The sequence below is a fragment of the Diadema setosum genome, chromosome 4, assembly GCF_964275005.1.
Source record: "Diadema setosum chromosome 4, eeDiaSeto1, whole genome shotgun sequence".
NCBI classification, from domain to species: Eukaryota; Metazoa; Echinodermata; class Echinoidea; order Diadematoida; family Diadematidae; genus Diadema; species Diadema setosum.
The window spans coordinates 12,926,559-12,943,980 of record NC_092688.1 but is presented as its reverse complement, the minus strand read 5'-3'; the positions used below and the strand labels follow the sequence as shown (position 1 = coordinate 12,943,980).

The window sequence follows — 17,422 nt, the reverse complement described above, 5'->3', positions numbered from 1 at the left end:
TTTTGTGGGTTTTGAGCTAGGTGGCCACATATCCAAATAAACTGGTCTAATTACTCGAACACAGCTCAAGGTTTTTTTTTTTTTTTCCCCACCCATAATCCCCTCTAAGAGTGTCCTGTCTTCATTAAGTATGATGGGTGCGGCCTTCTGATTCTCTGGGCACCTCTTCATAAGTGTCCTGTTCGAGTGACCTTCCCATCAATTAGTTGAGAGGCTCTAGATCTTCCCTGTCACACTCATTCTCCTAACCGTCTCTGTTTCTTTCGCTCATTTTCTCTTGTAGACATATAACTACATTGCCACGCTTGTGTATCACTTTTACTTTTTACACAGTCTTTGAGGCCACTTTCCATATGCATTGTAATTGTAACATGACTTACTTTGCAAACGTCAAGTACTCCCCATTATATTCTTGCAGTGTCAACATTAACATCTTTAAAAAGCCAAAACATAGTTTTCAGAAGTGCGCATATTTATTTTTCACCATTTGGATCTTGTTTGCGATACATCAAAAGGGTCTACCAAGAAACTCTTATACCTGGCTGATGCCATATGCCAGGATGCTGTATATTGTTTTGGAGTATTTTGAGATCAAAAAGTGTAGAATAATTTTGATCATAGTAGACAACTCGTATTCCAGAAGGGCCATCCCTGTTCAGCATTGTGGGGAGGTAGAATGTTACGTGATGATCGAGCGTGCCCTTGTAATCGTAATCGGCATGCTATTCTCTGTAGCATGGAAGATTGATGGAAAATGCTGTAGCCCAGTTTCTCGATTATCTATAATCGATTATGAAAAATTATGTAGCAACCATGATTGGGTATAAGCTCTGAGATTGTGGTCTTCCGGCAAAACTTTTTGGCTAATATTTCACATTTTCGCCAATACACATCAGAAATTGTGTTATTACAGCGTTATTTCACTCATTTCTAATGCATACATACATTTTGGAGCAATAATCAACAGTTCTGTAAGCATACAAGAACAATATTTTGGCTTCTCCATTGTAAATTTGTAGCTTCCCTAATACTCTCTCTCTCTCTCCATACATATGCAATGTACTATGATACACCAGTGGCATCTTTGCTCTTTGATGCCTTCTTTCTGCTTGTAGGTGTCACTTTACATTTTGTTCCAACATTGTTTTACAATCACTTCCCCTCACGTCATCCTTCCCCCTAATCTAAACAGTGATATCTTCTGACATTTTTTGTTTTCTTCATATTGCTGTCTCTTGGCTTGCTGTCCCACTACCCATCATAAATCACTTCAATGTGTTTCTCCCTTTGCTATTTTTTTTTTTTTTGCCTTTGTTGCTATGTCTATACATCTATGTCGCCATCTTCCAAGGATTTCACTGTCCCCTTTTGTAACTAGGTTAATACCTTACACGCCATCATCCCTCACACACACACACACACACAAACACACAAACAGACAGACAGACAGACAGACACACGCTTTCAAAGGGCACCAAAAAGTACTGACACAAAGTGTGACTTTTCATGATGACGAGAAGGATCTCCCTGTAAGCAGGGCCTCACAGCCGTAGATGCCTGCTTTGGTTGGAAGCAAAATAGAAAAAGAGAAATCTAACATCACTGAGGCCAACTATCACATCTCTTCCTACATCTCTCTCTTTTTCCTCTTTCTCTATTTTTTCTTCTTCCTGGTCTCTTTCCTTTTCTACCTGTCTTGCATTTTCTATTAGATCTTTCTTTTGTAATAGTCTGGGAAGCTGCTCTGCAATTCTTGTTGTTGTTTTTTTTTTTCATTTTAGACAGATATTTCATTGAGGAATAGATAAAATGAGTCTGAGGTTAGTCTGCCAGGGGGGCTAGAAGTGACTCAGTTGTGATAGCATGAACCGATAGGGAGTTGTTGTAGCTTTGGAGAGGCAGAAACAAGTGCAGAATCAATGGAGGTATGTGATCTGGAGTTTAAAAAAAAAAAAAAAAAAAAAAAAGATGGAGAAAAGATGAAAGATTTTGAGGAAGGGGGAGAGGGATGTTAAAATTCAGAATATAGATTCAGGCTTTACAGATTTGGAAGGGAGGAAGTGAGAGAGAAAGGCACAGAATGTCTACAACTTTTGTGAACAGCAATATACAATTTAGACAGTTTTGTGTATTATATTTGTACATTTTGTATATTATATGAAAGTAAAGTCTGTGAGCAGAGAAGGCTGAGAGATTGAGATTGACTGAGATTGAGAAGACCAGTGATTCAAAGCATGAAAGAGAACTGGAAACTGCAGGTGCAAATAAGGGTGTGTTCGAGCACTCTCCTAGAACTGTACTGTACCCGTGGCAGTGGAGCAACGGAACGCTCCTAAAGTGTACTGTGCCGAACTGTACCAAGTGAAAAGTTGCCCGCTTCAAGATGTGCTCCAAAAGCATACCAAAATGCACTTTCTTTGGGATAATGTTAAAGTAGTTTAAGTGCACCAGGTGAATGACCCCATTGCTACGAAATATGTGACACCCTCTAGAAATAACTCACGAGGCACGCTTTCTCCTCAGAACGCTCGAACGCTCCAAATCTGGTGGAGGTACAGTTCGTTTCGCTTTTGTTCAGTTCACTTTGGTTCGCTTTTGAGAGCTCAAATGCACCCCAAGATGAACACATTGACAACAGTATTGTTGATAAGGATAATGATCATCATACTAATAATGATATCAAAAATGACTGTGGTGGTGATTGTGATGGTGGTGATAGTGGTAATGATGATACCAAGAGTCTGCTCTCGGGTGAATGGATAGCTTATTTCATTGGGGAGGAAAAATATTTCTACCAGTCAGCTAGGTGATTCACAGAAGTTGAGCAGTGCACCAAAATCAGTGCCTAAAATGTCTGTTATATTCAAATATAGCAAAGATTTGAGTGGAGGCTATACATTTGTTCATTCATGTGGAACCTATGCATGTAAGCCAATAAATATTGTACGTGTGGTGATTTGCTAGACTATCCAGTATCGGCCAATGCAAATTACCTTGGAGCTACATGTATGTAGAGTGAGCATTTGGTCAATTAAACTTATCGCTCTTAATGTCGTAGCCAATCTGGGCCCCCATGCCAGGAAAAGGGGAAAAATGATTGTGTGTACTCTTTGGCTACCTTTGGCATTAGACCGATGCTATTCTCCTGGATTAATTCAATGGTCTCCTATGAAATGGTCCTGATAAATTTCCCAACCCTGCATCCTTGCGTAATAAACATTCAATTCATTTGACGCTTATTTCTATTGCTCCTGTTATTGTTCTTGTTTTGTTTAATTAATCACCCCTTTCTCCTAACATGCCTTCAAACATGTTTTCTAGTGGCACTATCCATGCTTTGTGTCACCATGCTGGTTTACAATGGTGTTAATCAGTGGCAGATCCAGGGGAGTGCGCACTGGGCGCGCACCCCCCATTAATTTTTGTCAAAACAAAAGAAATGAAAAGAAAAAATGTAAAGGCCTCCCCCCCCCCTTAATGAAGTTCATGGTTCCACCCCTGTTATTTCTTACAGTTTTTTTTTTTTATGTAAGAATGCAAAAGTTTGCTATTTCTAGTTCTAATTTTGAATGCCTAGAATTCATGTTTGTACATGACCAATAATGTTGTATGTGATTATTCCAAGTTGTTTCCTGGCAGTATTACTAAACTCTAATGTTCTCCTGTTAAATCTTGAATCATGCTTTGACCTGTGACCTCTTATCTGATTGGTTTGGCAGGCCAGTGATGGAGGTGCCTTCAGACAACCCACTCAGTGAGATGCTGGCCTGGACGTACTTCAGGGATATCATTCTAGGAATCGAATTCTGTGAGTGCTAAATTGGCGACAGGGCGGTTCTATCTGCTGTGTCGTCTATCTTCTTTTCTGTCTTCGCATTCAGATCCAGGGGCCTATTGCATGAAGCCATTAACCTGAGAAAACTCAGCTTAGGCCCCCCCCCAAAAAAAAATTGTTGCATTGGCGTAACATGAGATTTTCAAATAGGGTCGGTCGGGCGGATTTTTATTTTTTTTTTATTTTTTTTTTTTTTTGCTACCTGCATTTTACGTGTAAAACTCGTGCTCAGCTCAGTAAACAGTTACAACTGCTGCACCGAATGTGCTGTGTTCATCTATTCTACAAATCATTTATGAGGCCGATATTACTGGAATTATACCCCTTCACAGAATTTAAAGATGTTGAAATCCCTATCCTGAATGTTTTCACTTCATATTTCACTATTTTGACTTAGATAAGATAGATGCAAATTGACCCATATGTACGATCTTTTCATCGCACACGGCGATCTCTATTACAGTCCCACATATACAGATTCGTGTAAGTTCTCCACACAAGAAACCTACGGCAAAACTGTGCACAATACATCGCAGTCTGAATGCTACGTATACACTGAATAAATCTTGTTTGAGTACGTGTCCGTGTTGGAAACAGATGACGTACTGATCAAGGAAGGCTTATGCGAGGCGCTAGATCTCTCCCTCGTACATCCGATATCCCCAGAGCCGTTTCCACTTCCGGGTTTGTGCGATCGCGATCGCAATCAACAAGATATTTGATATCGATAGCAAAAAAAAATAATAAAAAAACATGGGGTCGGCGGAATTTTTAGGGTCGGGCGGGTTACGCCAATGCAACAATTTTTTTTTTTGGCCTTACTTTTAACAGGGCTTTTTCTACTGTTATATTAAAGTTTGTTTGCAGAATCGTGCTAACCTGAGTTTTCACTTCTTACCAGAGTATTTCTCAAGTAGAAAGTTTTATGCAACAGGGCGCAGTAAGAGGCTGAGACTTTCTTTTATACCTTTTAAACTACTTTCCTTAGATGCTGCAGGAATGCTTTATACAGTTGCTTTATTCAGTATCAAAGGCATAATGGTTGCAAAAATAAAGTATTAAAAAAGAGACAAGATCTCTTCTGTCTTTTATTTAGCACCAAAAAAAAAAAGGGCTCTGACATATTTTTCTCAAAAGGTTGAATTTTGCGCGTCAAGTCGAGTAGAATGGAGAGCTCTTGTTATGAAAACATCGGCTGCATTGGGCATGACAAAGACTTGGAAGGCCACTTAATAATGCAGTGATGTAAGATCTCATGTTTTGTTTTTTTTTTTTTTTGGCAAATCTGTCAAGAATGGATGAATCATTTCCAGTGGGTGGCAGTTTTGCTCTAGCCTTCTTTTTTTTTCTTCCTCCTCCGGGAATGAGAATTGGAGGAAGAGAGGGGAATTTCCCTATTTTTTTCATACCTTAACCCATGAGAACGGGCTGATTTTGCTACAATACATATTTTCCATAGACACTTGCCCGAGTATACTCGGGACTCATCCTCAATGAGATAACTTCCATATTGCATGCAGGGTATGAAATGTTTTCCCTTTGTAGGTGTTGCAGTGCAGCGATTCAATGGACATAACAAACAAAGAAAAGAAAGGAAGTCAAGTCGTTTCTATAATTGACCTGTACATGTACGTAATTTGCAAGAAATCCTCCCATGCTAAAGCGTGATAATGTATTCTTGGAACAACACAGTACAGCAAGAAGACTTAAAGAACAGCAATCCTGATAAGTAATAACCATTAAAGGTATTCAGCCTGTATGGTGATGTATTTGATTAGCTCTTTTCACCTTTCAATATTACTCTGAAGTGATGTAGGCCCTACAGGAAATTTTATTGGTAAAGTGTTGAAACTGTCACAGAATTCTAAATTTTGTGCTTGAGGTTGAAAAGTCTTGGTGTGTTGTTCTCTGCATGTGGGAGTAAAGAAAAGATCTATTTGTGGCCAGTCTCCAAAAGTGCAGATTTTCCTTCCTTGCACAGTATGACTGGGGTAGAGATCGCTTGGTACAATACTTCAGTACTAGGGATAAGGCAAGACCTGATATGAATCAATATACTGGTTCTGCATCATCACAAAGACTAATATTTCAGTGGGATGTACTGTGATCTTTCAAGTGATGTCCAGAAATTGTTATTTTGCTGGATGGATGTGTGGATATCACATATATTTTTATTTTTATTTATTTACTTTTTTGTTTGTTGCTGATGTTAAAATGTGCTTAGAGTTTAATCTGTGCTCTTTGTAGATAGACTTCTGGTAAATGTAACCATGTTGTCATGTAGACTAATGCCGAGGGATATTACGTCTAAACTTAATGGTGAAAGCAAGAAGGCCCAGGGTTGTCTGTGCGTGTGTCACTGGTTGAGGGGGTGCATACATAATTCATGGACTTGCTAGTCACAGGGAACGTGCGGGGGAAAAATCCTGCTAGGCAGAAATGATTCAGTCCTTGAATCAATGGCTCCAATTAGCCATTCGCCGTCGCCACACTGGCTGTTGATCATGTTAAGACAATATATAGCCTCTTCTGGTGGGGATCCGATATATATATATATATATATATGCACATGGGGCAATAGATATAGTGTTGTTGTTGTTGTTGTTTCTTCTGTAATTACTGCCGAGATAATGTCAAGGATTACTCTTGCATGAGAGAAGGGAAAGGAGGTCGGGCCAGGACAAGTCAGTGACATTTAACGTTTAATGACACGTGACTTTTAGATAGTAAATGGTATATTTAATCTGGGCAATCATGTTACTGAATTGCTTGACTTTTTTTTTTTGGGGGGGGGGTGGTTAGAGTTATGATTTGTTTGTTTGTTTGTGTATTGTTGTTTTTATTAGCCATGTGTAGCTGTCATTGCACTGGGTACATTCTGGTACATAAGTCCTTGTTACAGGTCCGTAACAAGAAAATGAAAACAGTCTTGCACACGGCTGCCTGCTATGAAGGGTACCAAATTTCTGCATAATCTATTCAAAGCAAATAATCTGTCATGTAGCTTTGCAAGAAAACCCCTAGTTGAGCAACTTGAAATTTATTATAGTTTATTATCTGGTAGGATGAAATTTCAGTAATTTTTTTTTTGAATAAATACTTGCATATATATGTGTTTTTATATATTTTTGTATTACAATGATTTTTTTTTCTGTAATTGTATCTGGAAAAAATGTGATATTGGAAATAGAATTTGATTTCAATTTATTTGAAAAAAAATCATCTTGATTGAATTGGTTATGGACATTTTATGATTGACCCTTGTTTTGTTTTTGTATCCTATTTCTTCTTCAGTGCACTATCAGAAAGTGATCCATAGAGACATTAAGCCTTCCAATCTCCTCCTAGATGAGGACTCACACGTCAAGGTGAGGATTAGTTCGTTGCCGTGGTAATAGTTGTAACAAATCCAGTCCCCGAGGGGATTTTTTTTTTTGCAGCAGAAATTTTCATCTTGTCATCCTCAAATTGGCCACTCTGAATTGCACTGCATATCTCATAACACATAATTTTAATATGTCATGTTATGATATTTGAAAAGATGAAATGAAACTGAATAATGTCATTGAAAATGCACTGAATCTTAAAGAGATACAACTGGCTCCTGTTATAACAAAGTCCTCAGGACAGGCATTTTTCTTTTGTCATGTCAATATCTTGTTACAGCAGAATACTGTAAAAGTGGAAATTTTCGCTCATTTCGCGCAACCAGAAACTAGCGCGAAAATAAAAGCACGCAAATATTTTTGCTTGCCATATGTTCCAGTAGTTGATGTCTTGATCCTGCCGAATGAAAAACACCCAAAACTCAGCTTACCCAGCCGAGCGTGAAAAATAAGTCGCACGAAATATCCACTTTTACAATAGTGAAATATATAAAGGGTATATAGATGATCAATTTGGGACTTGAATTTTTCCTTCATCAGAATCTATATATATTGATGTTGCCCCATGCTGAAACAAAATTATCATGTAATGTAGAATGTGGGTAGGACCGTTCCTTAAACTTGATGCTTTTCCAGTAGACATGTCACAAATTCTCTGATCTCTTCAACTGCCTTAAAATAAATTGATGAAATTTGTGAAAACATTTTTGAAAAATTGATAACAGAAATAGGAATTTATATACAAAGAACAACATAACTTTATAAAAGAATTATTGAGTTATTAATCATGAAAAATTATAAGAAAAAAAATCCCCTAAACTCTTGTATTTTTTGCTGTCTTTCAGATTGCTGACTTTGGTGTGAGCGACAAGTTTGAAGGGATTGACGCCCTGCTGTCTGACACCGTGGGTACCCCAGCCTTCATGGCCCCAGAGTCCCTCCTGGAGGACTCCATCAAGTATGGGGGCCGGGCCCTGGACGTCTGGGCCATGGGCTGCACTCTCTACTGCTTTCTCTTTGGACAGGTTGGTGCCCCTTGTTGTGGTCAATTTGAGGATCGTATCACCAGAAAAATTTTGTATCCATGTAGGAGTATTCTGGATACTACTTTAGCATAGAAAGTTCAACCATTTGAAAGATTTTATGTCAGAGAGGGGGAGAGAGAAAAGAAAAGAGGAAAACTTGTAACTTCTGTTCAAAATATAGGCATGCAGCAGCTATACAAAGTTGATGCTGTAGTCATTTTATCTGTGTAAAGATATGAATACAGGTTTCGATGAAATAAGGCTTTGAACTGCAGGCTACTGAAATTTTTGTTGAAGTGACAATGCTACGAGGGAAATAAAGTCTGATTTTTGTATCAAATAGAAGGGATCAATTTGAAGAAAATAAATATGTGAAAAGCAATCCGCAAATATTCCTTTGAAACATGGTGAGATGGGTTTCTGCCCATGTTTGCTTATTTGTTTATATCAAAATTATTATCAAACTGTCTAATCCCTTTAATACATGGTTGTGAGAAGTAAAGGTACAATATATTTGATCATCCCCGTGTTGTTCCAAATCATTCCATGGTGCACTGAATGCTTCTACACTCCGGCAGCTGAGATTGATGTAGAAAGCTTCAGTTTGTAGGAAGGGAAAAACACCTGTATGTACCAAGCCTGTGATGTTGCAGTTATCTCTCATTTAACCCTGACGTCACCAATGTGTATTAAACACATCAGCAACGTAGTATGCAAAGGAATTGTCAGTGGTGCTGGCAGTGTTAACACGAGCTGATTCACAGTCACGGTTACGTGGTGTTGTGCATTGACTTTTACAGGTGCCATTTCAAGACAACTTCATCCTTGGTCTCCACAACAAGATCAGGACACAGCCGGTCACATTCCCAGAAGAGTAAGTTGCCATGACAACGGGACACTGATGTTTTCCCTGACTCCTGGGCATTCTCCTTTCTTTTGCTCCTCAAAATTCCCGAAATGGCTGCGAGGAAAAAATTGTTAGTGTTGTTGTTGTAGGATGTAATTCAATCTGAAATGTGGCAGATTAGGTTGTTTGTTGTCATGTAAAATGGATGCCCCTTCTTTATTACTGTAAAAGTGGTTTCTTTCGCGTACAGATACTTTCGCGGTGTCCATCGGTGCCGACTTTTTCGCGTGTGTTTAAATTCGCGGTCGGCAAAATCTGTGAATTCACAGTCGGCAAAAACTGTTTTGATTTGCACATGAAAACCCAAACTACATGTATAATCCAATAATTTTTTCATTTATTGAACAGAAATTAAAATTAAATGCAGGCTTACCTGAAATCCTGTCTTTTAAGTACTTTATAACGTGCTTGTACCTACATTGCGTGGTATCGCTGTGTGTGTGTGTTGACCATCAATACACTCAATGCGCGGAATCTTCGCGTGTGCATGTGCGCAAATAGCGTTGTAACAAGCGGCGAGTTCAAAACATTTCCTTGCGTGGTTAATTTCGCGCAACTTTTCAAAACATTTTCGTGTGATGTTAACTTCGCGATTCAACCTCAAAGCGCGAAAAGCACGAAAATGAAACCACTGCGAAAGAAACCACTTTTATAGTAACCCTTTGTGTATTTTAAAGTGCTGCTTGGCACAGAAAACCCCATAGCATAATACACACTGTCCCAAGTCCCTGGCATGGAAAGGGTTGATGTGCTGCAAGGAGTGATTACAGAGTTATTTTTCTTTCCCTCTCTCTCTCTCTCTCTCTCTTTCTTTCTCCATCTCCTTCCCTCTTTCTCCCTATCTCCCTCTTTATTCCATCCTCTCTCTTTCTCTCTCTTTGTCCGTCTGTCTGTCTGTCTGTCTGTCTGTCTGTAGCATCGAGGTATCAGACGAGGTGAAAGAGCTCATTACGAGGGCGCTGGAGAAGGATCCGCAGAAGAGAATAACACTTCCCGACATGAAGGTGAGAGCATATCCTCAGTGTTATTTTTCCTTTACGTCAAACGGATAAACAAACAAACAAACAAACAAACAAACAAATGAGTAAATAGATAAAATAGATGAATAGACGTATAAATAAAGAAATGAATGAATGGATGAATGAATGAATGAATGAATGAATGAATGAACAAATATACAAATAATCAGATTGTTCTCCAGGTCTGTTCTCTCAAGAAAAGTATAACGTTTATATCTCTATCATCTCTATCTACACCCTTATCAACATCTATATCTAAACTTGTCATGAAAACAGTACTCATTCTATCTCAGTACCCATTGCATTTACTAATATCTCATAGTGCAGCATCTTTTGAAGTGTTTGATGGTTGGCATTTTGTTCGGTTTATAATGAAAGAATTTGTTGCTTGGAGTGTGTGACTGTTTTGAGGTGCAACAGTCACAGATGTCCATCATAATATGCCCTGGTGATCTATCTCATCAGGATTTGAGTATTTTATGCAAAAATACCTCAACACCCAGACAGCACAAATAGGTGATGGAATGTCATCATCGGAAACACAAAAATTTCAAGTAAATCACACCCCCCTCTCCCTCCATGAGTAGCTACCGGAGGCGAGCCCAGTATGGCTTGCTGCATCTTGCATCGCTGTGGTGGTAGCTCCTTCCCCGCCTTCTCACTGTCCTCTCTTTCTTTTCTCCCATCTCGTTTCCATAGCAACATCCGTGGGTGACCCAGCATGGGGAGGAGCCCATGCCATCCCAAGAGGAGAATTGTGTGCTGGTGGAGGTTTCGCAGGACGAGGTGGACTGCTGCGTCAAGCAGCTGCCAAAGATAGAAACGCTGGTGAGTATAGCTGATAATCAAACAGCCGTGCTGTTATAGTAAATATTCAACTGGTACAGGGAAAAAAAAAAGAGAGAAGAAAACTATGTGTAATTTTCGGTATCGCCAATACCCAGGTGCCATGCACAGAGCAGCATTTTAGATGCCTTATGGGATAGCTCATGGGACAAACTTGCCCCGGTTTTGGCTGCACATGCACTCAGATCACACTCTGTCTTCATCCAGAGGTATTTTTTGTTGAAGATTTCTTCGCTTTCTATCATGTGACCAGCACATTGAAGCCTTGCAGTAGTGAACCATGACTCTAGTGACCACAAATCAGTAAAACTTAAAAACTTTCAACTCATTTAAGCTGAATTATAGCCAAGAAAAAAAAAGGGCTAACAACGGAAAGGCAGACAAATAACTCCATTGAATCGTATGGGAACTGCGACTCGCGTTAGACAATCGGAAGCAAATAAGGGCACTGAGGAATCCCACAGTGCATCTGTGACAGAGCTCTTCAGCGTATGCAGAAATTTTCTGCGCATTGGCTATACCAAGAATTGCTTGAATCTGATTGGCCAAAAGTCATATGGCACTTTCCTCCTTCAGTTACAGGCCCATTCTTTTTTTTTTTCTTTTTTAAATAACGAAAGATGTTACTAGGTTCTTAATTGCTGCAGAGCACCAGATCTGGCGAGCCAAGCAATTTGATGTGGCCCTCAGATGTGGCATGTATAGTTTAAAATAGGCACTGCTTGTCAGGTTTGATTGGTGTTCCGTGGTTGACTGTCCTTCAAATGAATCCAGAGGAGCGGCCATTCTCTCGAGGATGCGACACCGATTAGTCTGCTCGATATGCAACCCTTAATCAGCCGACCAATGGCGATGTGATTGCAGCCGTTTGTTCGGGGGAGTGGCCCCCAGTTTTGGGAAAATTTTGGGGATTTGGGGAGTGGGAGGCCCCCAACAAACTGGGAAGGTATGCTGCAGTGCAAGTGTTATCAAACGATGGAGCAATGTGGCACGTAGTAACAAATGATGGAATATGCCTCATGATGACGCACATATGTATTATGCATGTTCCTCTCTGGCCCAAAGCAGATGCTTTTAATAACTTATCTGCTGGCTCAATTTTTATCTCATGCTCTCAGATTCTTGGACAAAGACCTTCATTGCTGATGTTAGGAGAAGGTGCCTCAAATTGAAGACAATCTAGATAATTCATACCTTCTACTATGTATTTAGTGAAAAGCAACAAGATTGTGAAATTTTGAATAAAATGGGACTGTTGATAAGAAAGATAAGACAAAAAGATTATCAACTATTCAAGCAAGAGTTTGTCCTGTTCTCACTTGGGATTTAATAGTGAGTGCTTCCATGTACCTGTAGAAGTATTGCATTTGGTACTCTATGTCTGATGTACGTTTCAAAATCTGCGTGGTATAATTTCATATCTTAAAGATGACATTTTGTTCACTTGTGTCCTCATCAGCATGCATCTTTGACAGATATCATTCACTTCTAGATTTTTGAAGAAGCAAGAAAATTGCTAGGTTTTTTTTTGCAAGTGTGAGAAAATTCACTTCAGGTTTTAGTTAAAGGGAATACAAGAGGACTATGCAAAGGACACTTTGGATGTCACAAAGACAGCTACAAAGTTTGTTTTGAAAGTGATCAGTAGGGTGCTGCTGGTATTCCAGGAAACGCAACTTCTCGCGCTCTTGCACCAGACTGGCACTCATAATCTGCCGCTTTGATGCGGCTGCTCTCATTTGAAGCAACAGTCTCTTTGAGGCGAATTTTCCACACAATGTTAGTGCAACGTGAGTGGCGCCAAGACTGCCAAGCACATCCCAAGCAAAGCTGTAGGCCTGAACGTCAGCCAAGTAGATTGAACATTGCAAGACCACCATTGCTGCCACCACCACCACCACCAAAAATAAAGTTTTGTTATCCAGTACTGGAATGTCCTGTACAGTATCATCATATTGGAGTCTCTTCCATCTTTTAATTGACTTCAATTGATGCAGCAATTTTAATGTGGTACTGAAGAGTTAAAGGTGCACCATTGGCAGATCACAGAGCCGTAAAATTTTGTTTTCATGTTTCTAAAAACAGTGACTGTTGGTTGTGATGCATATGAGATGAGGTTTGAATGTCTTTGACGCACACGTCTTCAACAACCTTGTGCGCAAGATATTTTTTGCTGAATTTGTATGACCCTGCCACAAAGTGTCGCTGGAGGTATTATTTAGAAATGTATCTTAAAAGAAGAAGGAATGTCCATCTGCATCAAGACATTCTTTATTTAAATTGATGACGATTTTCCTATGGAAATGCAGTTGCCATTTTATAAGGAATTATTTTAAAAAGTATACCATGGTATGAGTTGCGGGAGATGTGAGAGGCAACATCTAACCTTAGAAAGTGATGTGCATCTTCTTGTCACCCCTATTACTGTATGAAAAATCCCTCAATTCCACAGCTTTCTTATGTTTTTCCTGTAATTTATTTTTCATTGTGCAGTGTGTTTTATTCATCTCCCCTTCTATCACAATCAAAATCAAAATGGAATGAAATTGTCCTTCAAACATATGTCTTTACTAGGGGTTTGATTTCACATTTCAACTTTTACTCTTTGGCGTTTTTTGTTTTTCCCTCTTTAATTTTTTTTTTCTTTTTAACACGGTAAATTGCTACTCAGGATTTTTTTTTTTTTTTTTTTTTTTTTTTTTTAACAGGGTAAATTGCTACTCAGGAATTTTGTACACTCTTGATGAATATTCATCTAAAGATATGTGTGCACATTGAGACGAATCAAGTACATAATCAACCAGCTTGTTGCAACTGATTGACAAATTGCCTTTTACATTGACATAAATAAACACTGATTGTTCAGTGTTTGAGTAGTAACCACGAAACAAAAATCATGGGCTTACATACTCAGGTGGGACTTGAACCCATGATCTTCTGATTGCAAGACAGGCTTCATATCCACTAGACTACCAAGCTTCTGCCTGATAGGCAGTGGTTGGTTCTAATGACTATCACTGAGTTTGTGTATGTGTCCCTTGCTCACACAATGTAGGATGCATAATAAAAGTGTAATACAGTTTGTGTCCATCATGTCACTCCATTATATATCCTCTGTGTGTTTAGATTTCACGTCCGAGTGCACCAAAGATTGGACATAAAATGTAGCCATTTGCAAACCAGGGAAGGGTCTAATTTGTCCGCTTGTTTGTTTCTTTTTTTTTAAATGAGTCATGCAGTAAAACACATTATTGAAGTGATGATCTTGATTATTTGTGAATTAAGAGATACTGTATAAGCTGTTATTTTCACAAGGGTTTGATATTCGCGAATTTTGCGAATCACAGTTGGACTGCGAATTTAACAGCATGCAAAAATGTCATCAGCCGCTAATTTAATAGTGCGCTTATGATGGACTCTGTGTCAGTTCACGAAAATAACATCTCGCTAAAATGTTTGTGCCCTCCTCATTCGCGAAAATATCTGTACGCAAAAATAACAGCATATATGGTAAAGTGATAATGAAAGAAATATGAGATATTGATTCCTGACTGGACTGTATGGGTATATTCTACTGTTCTATTTGACAGATTTTGGTGAAGAACATGCTGAAGACGAGGTCGTTTCACAATCCCTACCGATCATCACGGAAAGGGAGGTTTGCGCTGGCGTCATTAGGGTGAGTGGGACTCGTTATTGTTGTCATTATCATCAAAGTGGAAATGGTGCTTGTAAAAGAGCTTGATCACTCCTGTAGTATGAAGTCAGGCCATCGAGCTCCGGAAGAGATGAGCAGAAATTGTTTTGATCACGCCGCTGTGGATCGTGTTGCGCACTGTAGGTGCCTCCCCCGTGCAAAACAAGTAGGCACCATTTGAGTTAATTATGCTGTCTGTTCTGTTCATATTTGGAGAGAAGGTAATCTGTGTCTTGCAGCCTGAAAACTGTTGTAATAATGATTCATTTCTATACAAGCTAAATCATTGCCAATTGGCAAGGAGCATTTGATTGAAGAAGATTCATACGTCTGACATCAATATCGTGACAGAGTGTAATAACTCAAGATGAACAAAATAATTATATATATTTCAGTATATATTTGATGCTGAGGAAGTATATTTATGTTTCTAGGTCATATTCTCAGTACTGTTCTGTAATTTGTAGGGTGGTGAGTGCTGAAATTTTGTCTTTCTTGCTATTTTCGTGTTCTCTCCAGGTCAAGTAGTGACAGTAAACCCGAGGCAACGGTGAAATAATATCGGGACATTCCGTGCTGGTCGCTTGGCAGGCCGTCAAGACTCTAGTGAAAGTACTGGCGTTTAGGTGCAATCAGAAGAAGACTGTTCCGTTGATATTCTTTTGCCCTGCCAATCGTGCTCCATCCACAGATGGGCAAGCAAAGTTCTGTGACAAAAGTTGTGCTCCCTACCCCTCACCTTGCGGGGAACCTATACCTACCACCCCAGCCCCTGTCCTCCCACTTGCTCTTGAGAAGAGCACATCCACTCGAGGGAAAACATCTGCTGCATTGATTTGTGCATCCGCTACGAGATAGGAGTTCTGGTGGGCTGAAAGGTGTGCCGCCATCTTTGGTCACTTCCCTCCTCTGGATCTTGTGACGATGCTCTGCGAAGAGAGACAACTCTGTAGAGACGAACGATACTGCCTCTGCGATTGTGCTCAAATTGGCGATATGTGACGGCGGGGTGAATTTGCAACTCATCGTGATGCTCGCAACGAGCTGGAACATGCCAAATTACGACTTGGGGGGGGGGTTCATTCTGCACTCATTGTCCAACAGACCAATTAATAGATGAATATCTTCATGTCATTCGAAGCCTCAAAGAACACAAACATCGTCTATTTGGAGGTCTCTAATCTGTGATCACTGTGTAGCTGCCCAATCATGTGATATAACAGTTAACCTTTAGCAAAAACATTCATCAGTTTCCACAAACTCTCCAAGTTTTCAGTAAAATGCACATCAAAAAATAATGAATAAGTGAGAGTGTGTTTGAAATGATTACAAGAGTCACTGTATTATCTGTCTGATTTTTTTTTTTTTTTTTTTCGCGGGGGGTTTGTGTTATTTCTGCAGCCAGCCATTCTCAAGATACCTTCTCCCATCTTATTGTATGTGCTGCCATAGAGGTCATCAGTCTTTCCAGGGTCCTTCCTCCTCTGTTTTGCAGCTTGCTTACAGTTGCTATGGTAACAGAGTCATTGCAGAGCAAATATTTATGATGTTGATTTCTTCTTCTTTTTTCTTTCGGTTGTTAAACGCATTTGAAGTAATTTCCTTTCTACTCAGCGTGATAGGAGAAGGTCAGTCAGTGACTGGAGATTATTGTTTGCAATTGGATTTCGATGTATTCATCGAATTGTAATCACGTTTCTGATCATGCAGTACCCAGTTAATCTGATAAATTAACGAGGCCACCATATCAAGGGTGGAACGCTGTGATTGTAACCACTGCTTGTTGGGTCTCCTGGATTTTGTATCTGTTAAAACAAACATTTTTTTTTTTCTGCAAGTTAATCATGATAACGCTGATAATGATGATAATTATGATGAGATAGATTACTCAGAGATTTTTTCTCCTGATGAAATTGCGACAAGATGGCAGTAATATCAGAAGCAGATGCCTTATTCCAGAGAGTCATCTTCAAAAGAGATCCAGATTTTTATCAGAGTATGTCGAGCAATTTCCAGGTAATAATTGCATTGTAGCCTGGGAACCTCTCTAATTGCTATCCAGTCACAAGAAGCCAGTGTGCAATTATTATTTCATAATGGTTACATTTACCAATATATGGACATCTTCTTGCTTTCTTGTCAACTGCATGGTTTGAGTTTTATGCATTGCACAGAGTTTTGAGCAGGTATCAAGAAAAGGAGACATTCTTTTTAGCTGCTGGGAAGAAGTGTTTGTTAGTCAGATAGCTGTCTTTCCCAGAAAACAGTAAAAACTAGAAGAGACATTTGAATTCTGAGAGAATATTTCTTTGAAAGCTCTTGATGTTTTTCTGAAGGATTTATATACTCCTATCACAGAAAACAAGAATAGTATGTTCAACAAGTGCAAGAGAGAGGTCAAATTGGTTGTCCTTCACTAATGTGTGTGTTTTCAACATTGACAAAAGTGCGTATTCAATGGTTTAGTCCCAAACATTCCTTTTCATGTTGCCGCCCGGGCATTACATACCAGAGTGTATATAGTCACCGGACTTGGATTAGCGTGTTTGTCATGGGGAAGAAAAAAAAGAGACATTGTCAGAAAAATAAAGCCATAAAGAGCAAGTATACACTTAGCTTTTGAAACAGAGCCACATGTACAAGTCTTCAGAGGAACCAAAGAGTAAAAATGCTTTTGTTGTTGCAGTTGATTAATTGATTGATGAAC

At 39.3% G+C, this 17,422-nt stretch overlaps 1 protein-coding gene across 1 annotated transcript in view; it reads left to right on the top strand.

Annotated features, from left to right (window-relative positions):
• LOC140227624 (calcium/calmodulin-dependent protein kinase kinase 1-like) overlaps nucleotides 1–15,274 on the top strand; it is a 94,577-nt gene extending 79,303 nt beyond the window's left edge. Inside the window, exons 10-17 of the mRNA XM_072308042.1 lie at nucleotides 3,720–3,808; nucleotides 7,130–7,203; nucleotides 8,067–8,246; nucleotides 9,047–9,120; nucleotides 10,070–10,157; nucleotides 10,872–11,000; nucleotides 14,609–14,697; nucleotides 15,235–15,274. Coding sequence (XP_072164143.1) covers nucleotides 3,720–3,808; nucleotides 7,130–7,203; nucleotides 8,067–8,246; nucleotides 9,047–9,120; nucleotides 10,070–10,157; nucleotides 10,872–11,000; nucleotides 14,609–14,697; nucleotides 15,235–15,274 — 763 coding nt within the window. The remainder of the gene's footprint in view (nucleotides 1–3,719; nucleotides 3,809–7,129; nucleotides 7,204–8,066; nucleotides 8,247–9,046; nucleotides 9,121–10,069; nucleotides 10,158–10,871; nucleotides 11,001–14,608; nucleotides 14,698–15,234) is intronic.
• The last annotated feature ends 2,148 nt before the right edge of the window (nucleotides 15,275–17,422 follow it).